The sequence below is a fragment of the Bidens hawaiensis genome, unplaced genomic scaffold, assembly GCF_021521415.1.
Source record: "Bidens hawaiensis isolate Kalapana, Puna unplaced genomic scaffold, B.hawaiensis_p1.1 tig00005481_1, whole genome shotgun sequence".
Taxonomy (NCBI): domain Eukaryota; kingdom Viridiplantae; phylum Streptophyta; class Magnoliopsida; order Asterales; family Asteraceae; genus Bidens; species Bidens hawaiensis.
In genome coordinates, this window is record NW_027491350.1 from 454,574 (window position 1) to 469,098 (window position 14,525).

The window sequence follows — 14,525 nt, forward strand, 5'->3', positions numbered from 1 at the left end:
TCGAGGCGCGACATGATTGCTCATTGCACAATGACACTATAAAGTTACAATATTTAAACAACTCATTTAAATCCATATCATCATAAATAACACAACAATTGTTCATACAAAATGCCAAATAGATAGATCAAATAACTTGTTCTTTTATTTTCTAATATCCTAAAGCCAAGATAATAAGTTTCTTCAAGTAATCCAATCAAGCTAACATCAAACCTGTAACATTGCATAAAATAGAGTTTGTCAACATGAAGGTTGGTGAGCAATTTTCATAGTTTTGGACAATAAGTATATAGTATGAAATCCACAACTAGTATATGAAAACAATAAATAATAGCAACAATTTAGATAATAAAACCGTCAATAAGAATACATTGATGACAATAATGAAATCGTCAATAAGAATACATTCACGACACCTTTCTATATGGGGATACCATATATACTCGGAATTAACGTATGATCATACTTTGATGAGGCTACCCGCCTTAGCATTCAAAAGGCTACCCGCCTTAGCATTCAAGAATTTGCACATAATCATGTAAAGCATATAACACCAAATCGAGCATTTATTTAAGTAAACATATACAATACGTGCTGTGGTTTAAGACTCAAGTATAAATCATTTGAATTTGAATAAGTATGCAATGTCACCCCCAAAACGAAAGATGGAAAACGGGGGATGAAAAAGTACTCACATTAACAAGTAACTTGAAAGATAGTGTCGTGAATAATCGGAGAGATCGGTTTAACGAGCAAGACCTATATTAAACGGGTCTTGTGTTAGTAGGTAGTCTTGGAAGGGTTTAAAATAAAATACATGACAAATAAAGTAAATAAATAAAGTTTAGGATTTAAAATGTAAATATTTGAGAAATTAAAGAAACGAGTTTTGTAAAATAAGTTTACTCGAAACCGGGTCTCGGTATTCTATTCATTAGTTTTTTTCTTTTTTTAATCAACCTATGTTAAGTAATAATGTGGGTTAAAATGCGATATTGCAAAACCCTTGGATAAGAATACCCAAAACGAGGTTTAAATGAGTGTTCGGGTTTGTCTGTTCGAGACTTGATAATTGACCAAGCTCACAGTTAACTTCCCAAAATAATAAATGTTATGAGATAACTCAATAAAATCAAAATAGACTTAACCAAGTATGTAGTTCTATTGTGAAGAACCTTAACGTTCGTTAAGCGAGTATATGACCTTATCGGTTCGAACTTGTTATAAGATCAAGTTGGTTACCGACATGCCAAGTATGTTTAGAAACTAACTAAAATTGATTTAAAATATAATCTTGAAGAAAAATATGAGTTTTGGTGGCTAAAAACACACTTGTGTGTCTTAAGTGAGTGAACTCGGTTTAGTTCGGTTTTTGGTTCGGTCCTTGACTCGGAATAAGACCGAGGATGGTTACCACATACCCAATTACCATGGAACTTGTAAAATAACTTATAAATAATAATACTCAAGTTTTACATTCAAAAAGTTAACAATAAAGCTTTTAAACAAAAGTTCGGTTTTTGGTTCGGTCCTTGACTCGGAATAAGACCGAGGATGGTTACCACATACCCAATTACCATGGAACTTGTAAAATAACTTATAAATAATAATACTCAAGTTTTACATTCAAAAAGTTAACAATAATGCTTTTAAACAAAAGTTCGAGTTTTGGTTCGGTTCTCAACTCGGGATGAAACTGAGGCTAGTCACCACATACCCAATACCATGGAACTTGACAAATATGAACAATAAACTAAAATATGTAAAAGTTAAGCAAGTATAACAAGTTATATGGTTAGATTTGTTAAATATATAAACAAGGACTACAAAGTCCTCCATGTAACCTTGCCTTACTAGCCCGACATTTCAACCGGCCGAGACCGGAGAAATGAAAGACCGAAGGTAAACAAGGAGTGTATATTATATATATGTTGTAACATCAAGCTTTAAGTATTGAGAAGTTAGTTAAAATGAAAGATTAGCTTATGAAGAACAACCTTAGAATTCAAGAATTTGAGAGACAAATGAAGAAATGAGCAAGCACAAATGAAGAAGATGGGTGTGTATATATAGGGTAAGTTGAATGGGTCTTTCATAAAGGGTGTTTCATGAAAATGGGTTGGTTATAGACCCAAGAAGCACAAACTACAAATGGGTCATTCAAGTCTCCATTTTGGTAGTTTTAGTCCCTGGAGTTCGTTTTGAGCGTTTTCGGGGAATTTTAAGAACCGAAAAGGGTGTTTTTGTTTTTTTGATCAAACAACTATAAACCAAATATTTAACATACAATTCATCATTTTGATAATATCGAAAGGTTCGGGATACAAAACGGGTCGGGTTTACGTTAAGAATACAAGTATAAAATAACCCGAAATTGACAAATGTCACAGACCGCACTTCTACTTGGAGAAGGTCGAGAAAGTATTTAGGTAGGGTTATGGCACGCATTTCGAGGTAAGACTTGTCGGGATATCGCCATATCAGGGTCGTGGCACGCTTATCGAGATTAAGTATGTGATTTGGAGTGTGTTGGATGAGTGAGGACCACCCCCATTGCCGGCCTATTTATAGAAATTTTCCTGCATCTTCGTGATGAAATTTTCCTGCATCTTCGCGTATCACGAAGATGCACTAGCTTCGCTGAGTCGTCGCGTAAGCTTGCCACGTGTCGCTACGGTATTACGCGAAGATGCAAAACTTTGAATCTGTTCATTTTTAGTCCCTGATCTTTTGGTAACTTGGCATATCTTGATTTCGTCTCATCATCATCCAAAAATAAAAGGCGGTTCTTAGCGATGCGAGCGTGCGAAATGCAAAGTGCGCCATCAAAGTGCCACATTGCGCTCGGGTGCGAGGGAGAGTGGTTGACCACATAAGAACATTTCCATGGAATGTCTCTCCTTATAAAGTGCTTAATTTTTCTTTCTTTCTCCGATGTGGGATGAAGTCTCCTTACTCAATTCCTTAACATAAGCTCATCTTTATTCTTTATCTTATTTTGTCTATTAATTATACCATGAATATTTTTAGTCCCTCAACTTTATTATTTGTCAAAAATTGTTCAAAATTTTCGTGATGTTACAACCGAACTTTTCAGAATCTAAAAATAGTGTATCACCAATGCATACGATGCTATTTATACCATGCACTATTTTATATTATAGATCCAACAGTTTAAAAGCAGTTATAAGTTTTAAAAATTGGTCACTAATTTTAGATGGCTCATATTTGAATGCATACATATCACAATCTACTTGATTCATCATAAAAACAAAAAAGAAAATGCATACGAATACGATAACAAGTTGATAGTTAGTGCACAAGAACAACATCGGAAAACTCAAGGAATCAAACAAGCAATCAAAAACTAAAGTTTGCTTCCCGATAAATCTTATCGGGATGAGCAAATTCGGTATTGTTACCGGCATCAAAGTTTTGAGTTTTCGGTACGATACCAATATTTCCGAATTTACCTTAAATACTGGTACTGATACCAAACTGAACATTTTGGTACCGGTACCAAAAATTGCAATTTTCGGGATTGGATTTTCGATACCATTCTGATCCCTATCTCTCATCATTGACATAAGTTAGGGGGTGTTTGGGATCGCTTATTTTCTCCAATTTAAAACTTATTAACTTTTAAAAAAAATGATTAGCTTTTTAACGGGGTTATTTTAGCCTAGTTTGTGAACCCCAAAAAAATCTTGAACTAGATTTTCACTACGCACCCCTCACCTTTCACGATCTTTACACTTCCACCCCTTTGTTTAAGGAATCCAAACATTCCTTGACACAACATTCTCAACCACACACCCAAACACCATTCAATTCGTTCGTTCTCCAAAAGCAGCCACAGAAACCTCAATACCCAAACCACCCCCAGATATTCGCATCAAATCAACCAAACCCAAGGGCAAATCAGTCCTTTCCCCATATTATCACCATCAACCTTTCTCAGTCACATCCTCACAACCACTCATATACTCACACACTACAGCTTCCATCATTACAATGGCGTTACAAATTAATCAGCTCTGCCGGCCGATTACTCCGGCGCCGGCGTCATCAATCGCACCGCGATTCTCACCGCCGGCCAAGCACGCCACCGTCGCCGGAGATGCTCAGCGGTCGTTCGGTTTAGTGAAGACGGTTGTTGATAGAAGAAAATTGAGGTCTCCGGTAACGGTGAGATCGAACTTGGAGACTTCCGGTCCGGCGGTGGTTGTCGGTGTGGTTACTGAAGTTGATAAGGATACGTTTTGGCCGATCGTTAATGCTGCTGGTGATAAGACTGTGGTTCTTGATATGTATACTCAATGGTAAATTAATTTTTGGTACTTGATTGTTTTGTGTATATACGTTTGTGAAAAATCAAGAGGTACGTACAAATCAGTTACATTAATAACGAGAATAATTGTTGCATTACAGTTTTGAACAGTTTTGAAGTAGAGTGATTACACCAGAAAAATGAAGTGCAGCAATAACACTACGATAGAGCCGTGTGATACATAGACCTTCGTTAAAAAATACAACAAAAAAGTTAAATTTAATACACATAAATCTCTGAAAACATCTTTAAATACAAAATTGGATAGTGACCCGTGTGATTAGGAGAAATGTTAAGATCATTATAGGTATGTTTGGCAACACTAGCTGCTGGCTCATGGCTGTTAGCTAGAAGCTGGTAGGTGCGTCGGAGTGCGCGCGCAACGTGACATCAACCGCATAATCAGTGTCGGTACATGATTCACCCGATAACAGTGCACACATAACCCGAATGTAGCTGTGTAATTCGTGTAAAGACAGTAAGCGTGCAACCGGTGGCGAAAATCAAGAAACAAAGCTGGAATATACAGTAATTTCAAATAGATAATTTTTTAAACCAACCTGCTTTGATCTGAAACCCTTTCCGACCAGGCACTGTTTTAATCTGAAACATGTTCCGACCTAACCCCTTTTCACTCAAAACCATACCGTCACGAACCGAACTCAATTAACCCTTTTTGTATCGACTTGTTCCGGCCCTAATTTGGTCTTACACATGACCTGAGCTCGCGTGACTCGACTTGTTGCCAATCCTAACCGGTAATTACGTAGTATGCTGATTTTTTAAAGTTAAAGAAGTATAGCAATATCATACTCAAATTAAAGAGAATAAAATGCTCGTCTTTATGATGTAATTTGTTTAAAAAATATTAGCGTGTGAAAAAGTTATGGTCTCTTAAAGATTCTTGGGGGTAGTTAGTTTTGAATAAGGGTAAAATACGTAACTATTATATAAATTAACAAAAGTTGATGGAAGTTCAAGTACCAAACTTGTAAATTCAAATGTAAAATCTTGTAGCTTTTTCTCAATGGCTAGTAGTGTTTAAATATGGAGCTAGAAGCTCTTAAAAGCTCCTAAAAGCTCCCTACCAAATATACCCTATATCATAGTCAAAGGTTACCTTAGAACATACTAATAGAATATTTAACGAAATTGTATATATATATATTCATTCATCTAGAATATTTCTGTAACTTATTTATTGAGATTTCCAAATATAGCATAATTGATGGGCTTGATAAAATAGAAAGATGCCCACATGGTTTCTACGTGGCATCTTATGTGGAGGCCATAGAATGATGACATATGGAAAAATCATCATGCTTTAATAGTATAGTTAGATTAAATTAGATTAGATTAAATAGTTAGATGTGTTGGTGAAAAATCAATGACAGATCTAGAATGTTTATGTACCGACATATTTCCGGTACAAATTAAATTAACTTGCTAAATGTACAAATAACTACAGACTCAGACTCTACATTAGCAATCATTGTTACTATAAAGTATTGAACTAGAATAATTACACTATAAAAAGTAAAAGTAAAGTAATAAAACTTACTATAGTTTTAAAAGAGTTGAGTAATAATAATTGTTACTCTGATAGCATAATTACTCCAGTTAGTTATTTGTATGTTTCTCACGTTAAGAGCTGTTTGTATTTGATTCGTCACTGGTTTTCTAATATGGGGTTGGGTTTGCATCCAACAAAGTGGTTTTAATTTTTTTTTTTTTTTTTTTTAATGTTAATGCTTTCCTCCTATTATTTACATTAAACCACCGTTGCCAGGAATCGAACCCTGGACCTCTCACCCAAAGGCCAAAGCCTTTACCATCCCACCAAAGTGGAGATGGCAAAGTGGTTTTAATTTGTACTTGAAAACAAGATAAAGATAAATTCCCAACAACTTAGCAACATTGGCCGGTATTTGTTTACTGACAACTTTGTCCGTGGTTTCTGATTTTATCTAAAACTTGATAGGTGTGGTCCTTGCAAGATAATTGCTCCCAAATTCCAAGAATTGGCTGAGAAGTATCTTGATGTTGTCTTCTTGAAGCTTGATTGCAATCAAGAAAACAAGGTATGCTTAGTATTTATGATAGGGGTGCAAATTTTTGACATGACCATAACCTAACACGAAATTCGAGTGCTGGGGTTTAGTCTAAACAGTATGTGGTCTTGTCGAACCCGCGAACATGTTTGCCTAAATGGGTTGTCTTTAATATGTCTAATGTCATAACTTAAACTGATTCGTATTTCCTGTCAAATTTTAAAAGATGATAGAGAAATGAAACGCAATTATTTGTAAATACTATTCCGGGTTACACGGATTGTGTTCCCAGTCAACCCGTGAAAACTTGTGTTGCGTTTGTGTTTGACCGGTCAACATGCAAAGACAACCTATTTAATAGGGGTGTAAACGCTGAGCCAAGCCCGAGCTTGGCTCGTGAGCCATGTTTTCAAGCTCGAGCTCAGACTCGGCTCGTTTATTATTTATTAATTATTTTATATACATATTAACTATCTTTATATATCTTCGAGAAAACCTCGACCCTAAGCTTGGCTTGAGCTCGTGTGCAACACCATAAACGAGCCAAAGCTCGGCTCGAGCTTAGTTGTGCAGTGTGAAATTAATACATAAAAGTCCAAAAAAACTAAAACTTAAAAATACACAGGGCTCGTTATGGCTCGACGAGCCTAAAAGATCTTCCCATACAAGGGCGGAGCTCGGGCTCGATAAGGCTCGGCTGGTTTCAAACTCTTTATCGATATAGACGCGGTTATTTTTAGCGACCCGGCTCATTTGCACCCCCTTTGTGATACTACATTGGATATTTGGATTAGATGGTAATATTGATATTTGTTAGACAGTCACTGGCAAAGGAGCTAGGCATAAAGGTGGTGCCTACCTTCAAGATTCTTAAACATGGTAAAATTGCAAAAGAAGTAACTGGTGCCAAGTTTGATAGTCTGGTTGCTGCCATGGAAGAAGTAAGATCCAGTTAAACCACCACCTGTTTATATAATAATCTATTACTAATTCATATGTTTCAAATTGATATTTTAATAACTATTCGAATTTCATCGTTGGTATGCCCAAAGTTAGAGCATGTTGTTAGAAAATGTCTCGGGTTTGACCAATGTGTATATCTTATTACGTTCACCACCTCTGAGTAACGCTCGTTTGAAACCAGTGCTCAATTTGTGGATGTTTGTGACCGGGTCTAAAATCTCCAATGCCATCAAGATTCGCTCTTGAATTCATCTTTAGTGCATGTTTGCATGCCTATAATACTTATATGTCTATACTATCATGTTCATATTCAAGTCTTGATAATTAACTAATTGATATGGTTTATCTACAAAGGTTATTTTAAATATTTATTTGAATTTTAAGTTACTACTTTATCTTTTGTTTGAATTTTGCATTATCTTTTTACTTCACAACACTATATGTACTCGGTTTTACGTATTGGAGTTTAGTTGAGTTTTTGATTATGTTTGATATCATAAGAACATTGTTCTTGGAACTTTGGTTCAATTTATCGTCTTTTGATTAATCATGAGTCTCTCGAGCCATTAATCGCTTTCAAAACTGCATCATTATAGTGTATGTTACTTGAACCCAAAATGCCATTTTTATGAACTTACTGGATATTTATTTGAACAACGCAACATAGGGGCTTGTTTCCGAACTAATAATTTGTTAGAATTGCGAGAACCATGTTGATTCTTTTACTATTTACTATATAAATTGACTGCTATACATGCCCATTTCCATTGTTTAAGATTTACTTATAAAAATTGGTATTTATAGTCTTTTGTCTAAATGAATATGTGAAATGCAGTATATATGTGCTCTTGAAAAGAACACTATATATGCACAAGGTAGGTGTGTGTGTCCAAAAATTAAGTACAGAAAATATGAAGTGACAAATAAACTCTGTAGTTTTCAAATTTGCAATTTGCCCTTCTACGGGAACGTTATGTACGCGTGTTTTTGGGGTTATGTGTTATTTTAGAATCTAAAATAAATGTGCCTGCAAAGTAAAGATGAACAATGTATATGCGACATATGCGTTCAAATACTCGTGTATTCAAAACTGAGAGTATAAACTATAAGCCATGCTTTGTTGTATGTTAAGTTAAACTTTCACAAGTGGATCAAGAATCACAACCAAATAGAAACCGTAGGTTTTGCTCAACAAGCGACTCTTTTTATTAATTCAACAAAATGAAAAACCGAAAGCAGAATACATAGAAAATAAACAAGAACGTGGGCTATATATATACCCATACAAATTGACTCCTAAGCAAACTAGGATTTGGTAACTGCCTTATCTCGAAACCAAAAAGATAGGCAAACATAATTGACTCAAACACAAACAACTAAATAAGATAATGATAATTATTTAAATCGTTATCTCGATCTCCTCCAAACCACCCCTTCGAGATCAACCGAACCGCCCTTTGATGTTGTAATTTTTATCATGTTTGTAGCCTACTTCAATAATTTACTGTAGTGGTAAAACAACATAGACACCATTGCATCATCAAAACCTCTTTAGTTACAAAGTTAAAAGCATGCTGCGCATCCTAGTTACGAATGACAAAAGGTGATGTATGGTTTTTGTGTAATTAACCTTTTTCCTAGATAAAAACATTTTCATAGGTGAAATGAAAAAAATCCGAACATAACTTGTAACAAGTTTATTTAAGCATTGACAAACTAAATAAACACATGAACATAGTTTCTAACTAATTAAGTTATTAAGAATTTCAAGTGACTAAACAATCATGTTCAAATATTAACATGATTGTCTAGTAACATGGTAAGGGAAAAATCATGACTAATATATGTATTGGAATTGGTGATGATTCATAAACATTGACTGCCCCATTATCCATCATTTTAAGGGACACAGTGGTTTGCTAATTGCTATTAACCACCTTAAATGGGACACAATGATCAACCAACATTTGAAGGGACATAAATCCATAATGGTTCATTATTAACCACCATTTGAAGGGACATAATGGTTCATTATTAACCACCATTCGAACCAACCTACCGCAACCCAAAATACATGTATTTTATCATTTACGAAACATTGTTTCACAAAATATATAGACATGAATACATATATCAAAGTTAGAACAATGCAAAGGCATGTCACACATAAATTCCTTTTATATAAAACAAAAAATACAACAAGGTATCAGTAACTACATCATTTACGCAGTTCGTATTTTATAGTTTATACTTACGGTGTCATTTTACAACGTCGTCCTCAAAAACTGCACTAAAAAGTACAAAAGTGCCAGAAACAACGCGAGTTGAATGGCATCCCTTTGAAAGTCATCCTCAGTTTGAAAAAACTACAATAAGCATAAAATAAAATTTAAAATTAAGTCACACATATTACAACTTCTCCTACAACTTATTTTGTTAAAGTTAATTATCTGATTCTAATTATTCTATATTAAAATTTAAAACCAAGTTTAGCGTACCTTTCTGGGATCACCAGACGGGTCCGGATAGAAATCCACATTTTTATTTTCTGTTGAAATACTGCTGGAAACATTCTTGAAAGAATCAGATAAATCTTTTGCAGACTCGACTGTGGAAAACAAGCGGCGTGATGCCCAAAAAAATGCTTGAGAAATTGGTGATGATGAAGATAAATCCCATGTTTCTTCATGCTCGATAACTTGACCGCTTATTTGGTTTAGTGTAAACTGAGAGTTGACTTTGACAATCACGGGCCCACCGACACTAGCTATTGGGTTTTTTGGGTTTCCTTTCAAAGTCCACTTAATATTCAATACACTGGTAGACAACATCACCATGTCCTGCACACTCTAAAGAGACAAAGAGACAGAGAGAGAGAGGGAGATATAATTTTGGAATAGTTGCGGTTTTAAGATAAACATAATAATATATTTAGGGCAAATACTATAAAAAATTCAACATAATTTTTGTATAATACACTTACCACATTAGGTTTATCCAATGCATCAAGTGACCATAATGGTCTCTTGTATTTCTCACGGCCAGTAAAACTTCTAACCGGGTCCTACATTAACACAATACACATTCACTATAATAACAAAAAGACGCTCAAAAATTCTATTAATGATGAAAAAGTGGTTCAAGGTTCTGTAAAAATATTTAACATAAATATTAAATATTATTTGTGTGATATACTGATATTAAATACCTTATATTTTACTGAAACAGCATAAGTTCCAAGAGCCCGATTGCCTTCTCGAAGCTCTAAAATGTCCCGTACAAGTTGTCTCGCAGTAGCTTCAACAGACGGGCTGCTGATACATTCAAACTCATTGCATAGTTCACCAAAATCCATACCATCAACAATTTTGTCGCCTTCTGATTTTTCAATGGCGAGATCAGTCGACACTTGTGTTGTTTTGGAGTCATTTGCTACTACATTAAACAATTTTATAATTCTAGAGTCAGAATATACATTGAAACAAATTTTGTTAATAATTAATTATCATATCTACTAGTAACAAAAACTACAAAACGCAGATCCGTTTTGAGGTAAAAAAGTAATCCTTTTGACATCTAAAGTCAAAAGTACGAATTCGGATGTACAGTAAAACTATCTAAAATTAAGAAACTAAGAAAGATGCTTGCAGAACGACCTCATTTAGTTTAGGATTAGGAAAGTAAACGAGCCGAGTTGCTAGTGAGCTACTTGAGATTGGCTCGTTAAAAGCATGAATCGAGCTGAGTTTAAACAAACTCGAGCCTCAATTCAAGCTCATTTAGTAAACAAGCCAGGGCTTGAGCTTCATATATCACCTAACCAGACTCGCAATCCTAAACGAGCTTATTGTTTGATACAGCAAATATTATAATATATATAATGTTATTCATACATAGTTGTTATAACTATAAATGTTTATAGATACTTAATAAGTAACCGGGTCTTCTAAACTAAGATTTGTGTGAATACACCGGGCACAAATAATTATAGATAGAAACACGATGATGACGTATTAAAATCCAGGAATGCAAAATATGAACCTTGTAGTGGGTAGAGACGGCGGCGGTGGATGGTACCGGAGCGACGGGCGATGGGCGGATGAAGGGAAACAGTGGGTAGTGCTGTCATTGCTGTATGAAGAAGATGCCATTGCATTGCTCATTTGGATTTTTCTTTTTCTTTTCAGAGGATAATGCGTATTTTCTGCATTTAGGGATGTCAAAATGCCACGTCATACCACTTCAACTAACCAATTTTATAAATTATTGAATATTGCTATTGTTTTCTTCTTATAATATGATTATTATTTAATATTTCATGAAGAGGAAAATGTATTTTGTTCCTCTATGTTGTGTCAACCGTGTATATACAGTTGATGTCTTTTATGCTTTATTTTTTAATTATCAGGTTTTGTCTATACTTCCAAACTTATTTAACTTTCTTTTTTAAGTTTAATCACATACCAAAGTGTCCAAGCATGTGGCAGGCATGATCGTCTTGTCTCATCAATAAACAACAGAAATACACAAATTAGATTCTGGCGATCATCTTTGGTTTCAAATTAAGGTTTAACCAAATTAAACTTCATACCACAAGTCAAATACTAAGACAAATATTGTTTTTTGTTTGTGGGTAAAGAATCACTCATTTTAACATCATGAATAAACTTAAACCCAGATTGTCGGTTTTATGCTTACTCAAATAAAGTATGTTGATTTATAATTCGGTTGTTCTTTTTGATTTGATTCAGAGTTCGCTCAATTCCAACCCCCATTCGATTCAACTAATAAGTTCCAAACCCAATTTCGCCTATTGTTCTTCTATTCCGAACCCAATTGTACGTGAGTAGCGTAGCCGCACCCCAAGTTTGCCACTAGCGATGAGCAAACGGGTCTTATCCTTAATACCTACCCAGATCCGGTTAATAGTATTCTTAGAATCCAGAGACAGTGAAGAAACGGGTCTCGTGAGTTTTACCCGGTACTATTTGCCACCATTTCTTTAAATAGAAAAGGCGCGTTTCTTCTCAAGTCTCTCTTTTCCTAAAACCAAAACCCTAACTCACACAATCTCTCAAATCCCATCACAAATCCTCCAAATTCAAGCAATGAATCCTCATAATATTCTCCCAATAATAATAATAATCCTCTCATTCTTCATCACCATAACCCAATCCTCCTCATCAATCTACGACGCCTTAAGCGCCAACGGCCTCCCAATCGGCCTCCTCCCCAAAGGCATCACCAACTACACCATCGACCCATCCACCAACCGCTTCCAAGTCCATTTGAACAGTTCCTGCGACACCAAGTTCGAAACTAGCGTCAGATTCGACTGGAACTTTGCTGGGGTTCTCAGTTACGCCAAAATCTCCAATCTTTCTGGGATTGCTGCCCAGGATCTGTTTCTGTGGTTCCCTGTGAAGGGTATTCATGTGGATGTTCCCACTTCTGGGATTATTTACTTTGATGTTGGTGTTGTGTTTAAGCAGTTTGCGCTTTCGTCGTTTGAAGTGCCAAAGGATTGTGATGTGTTTGATGTTGATCGGTTGAGTACGGAGTTGGTTGTGGTTCAGGATCGGTCTGGAGGCGTTCGGGTATGATGAATTTAAGTAATTTGTTTTAATTTGAATTGGCTACAGGTTGTATGATTTTTGTAGAAATATATTATGCATATGAAACATTAAACGCACTTAAATAAAAAATTAAAATGTAATACTAGTCTTTAAATAGAATAAAAGAAAGCTATCATATAACATTTAATATCATCTAAATTCAAATGTAAGTTGACCTCTCCTAGACCTTAGTTTCAGTAGCGCTCCTTTGCGTATGTTTTGCTCAGTTTTATCCTCTCCTAGACCTAGGAACTAGAAGCGCATTTATTGAGCCTCGTCTGAAAAATGAGCCCAAGCGCAAGAAGCAAGGGCTTTAATAGCTATGGTTAGATTATGTTATTAAAATTTTATAGAGCAAGTGATGTCATAGCATCTCGTCATATAGGCCTATACGAGTAGAATAGAGGTCGCGTGCACGAAATGTCGGACCTGTAGTTTGACTTGTCTATACGCCTCGTATATGGTATACACATATAGTTCATATTGAAGAACTATATGCCTCGTATAGGCTCTATGCGCCTTTCATAGTTCTTCGTGTATGAACTTACGCCTTGCATAGGCCCTATAATATATCACTCTTGTTCAAAATTTTCAGTTTTGAAAAATTTGCACTTTCATTATATACATTCTATACGACTTGTTTAGGTTTTTGTCAATGCCATGTGAAACCATCTGACATTTGTACGAGTCGTGCAGATGTTAAGTAGTCTCTGGAATCTGGATATAACGTCTTGGTGTCTGAATATCTCATGCCTAGAACAACCCTGATCACAGTGGTTTTCAATAAGCAGTTTTAGATTGCTTGTTACAACCTGATTCTTGTTGATGTGTTCAAATACAGTCTTGCCCTGAGGGTCAAATAAACTGTTGTCAGTAAACTGGTTGTCTGCTTCTCATAACCATAAGCATAATATGATAAAATGAGCATTCCCAGCGTCTTAAATTTGATTACAAAAAAAGTTATATAAAAGTAATAATCTTTTAAATAAAAAGATTGAGGAGGTTATAAACATTTGTATGCTCTTTTTATGTGATTCTTGAATCGTGTTGAAGCTACTATTTATTTTGTTGGTCGGACACTTCAGATTATAATTTTCTTGCGACTTTTGTGTTTTTTTTCTTTCAGAAGAAACAAAGTGAGGGAGATGATCAGAGAGCTGATGCATAAGTTCTAGAACAACATGGAAACTTTTTTACGAGGTAATTTAACTTTACTCGAGTTTCTTTTTGAATCTGTTTATTTGTGATAATTAATATTTACTATTGATGTTTCTGGTTAGGCTACAAGACATGGTGATGGTAGGAGTGTTTGTTCTTGAATGATTAGTTTGCTGGTATACATGTACATGTAATCATGTGTTTTGTTTGAAGATCATGTAACACGGTACTGTTATAAGGATATTGAATACTAATGGTCATATTATATAATAATGTATATTTTCATTAATTGTGTTCTTAATGTAAAATAATAAGGTGCTTTATTTTATCAAAAGTTCAAAACTATTGAAGTTTAAAATTTGTTTCCTCAAAAACTTTCATAATAAAATAGTGCCAGCTAGCTCGGGA

General features: G+C 35.0%; 2 protein-coding genes and 1 long non-coding RNA gene across 3 annotated transcripts; 2 read left to right on the forward strand and 1 right to left on the reverse strand.

The window, feature by feature from the left end:
* Positions 1-3,864: 3,864 nt before the first annotated feature.
* LOC143629889 (thioredoxin F-type, chloroplastic-like) lies at positions 3,865-7,603 on the forward strand. The gene is made up of 3 exons (XM_077099037.1): positions 3,865-4,322; positions 6,312-6,411; positions 7,203-7,603. The coding sequence occupies exons 1-3, from the start codon at positions 4,015-4,017 to the stop codon at positions 7,335-7,337; spliced, it is 543 nt and encodes a 180-aa protein (XP_076955152.1). The 5' UTR covers positions 3,865-4,014; the 3' UTR covers positions 7,338-7,603.
* A 1,901-nt stretch (positions 7,604-9,504) lies between these two features.
* LOC143629864 (uncharacterized) lies at positions 9,505-11,473 on the reverse strand. Its single transcript, XM_077099017.1, has 5 exons — positions 11,386-11,473; positions 10,553-10,779; positions 10,328-10,408; positions 9,843-10,193; positions 9,505-9,710 (listed from the first exon to the last, which is right to left on the reverse strand). The coding sequence occupies exons 1-5, from the start codon at positions 11,471-11,473 to the stop codon at positions 9,609-9,611; spliced, it is 849 nt and encodes a 282-aa protein (XP_076955132.1). The 3' UTR covers positions 9,505-9,608.
* Positions 11,474-12,463: 990 nt separating this feature from the next.
* Positions 12,464-14,373, forward strand: LOC143629890 (uncharacterized). The gene is made up of 3 exons (XR_013153045.1): positions 12,464-12,941; positions 14,089-14,159; positions 14,240-14,373. It is a non-coding gene; the product is annotated as an uncharacterized LOC143629890 (long non-coding RNA).
* Positions 14,374-14,525: the final 152 nt, after the last annotated feature.

Bases quoted from the DNA above. Each gene is read 5' to 3' on its own strand.
- LOC143629864 (XM_077099017.1), bottom strand. From the start codon at position 11,473: ATGACAGCACTACCCACTGTTTCCCTTCATCCGCCCATCGCCCGTCGC. The intron at 10,194-10,327 runs GTAAGTGTATTA...TTGTCTCTTTAG, and splicing joins CATTGGATAAACCTAATGTG to AGTGTGCAGGACATGGTGAT. The intron at 9,711-9,842 runs GTACGCTAAACT...TGCTTATTGTAG, and splicing joins CGTCTGGTGATCCCAGAAAG to TTTTTTCAAACTGAGGATGA.
- LOC143629889 (XM_077099037.1), top strand. From the start codon at position 4,015: ATGGCGTTACAAATTAATCAGCTCTGCCGGCCGATTACTCCGGCGCCG. The intron at 4,323-6,311 runs GTAAATTAATTT...AAAACTTGATAG, and splicing joins CTTGATATGTATACTCAATG to GTGTGGTCCTTGCAAGATAA. The intron at 6,412-7,202 runs GTATGCTTAGTA...TTTGTTAGACAG, and splicing joins ATTGCAATCAAGAAAACAAG to TCACTGGCAAAGGAGCTAGG.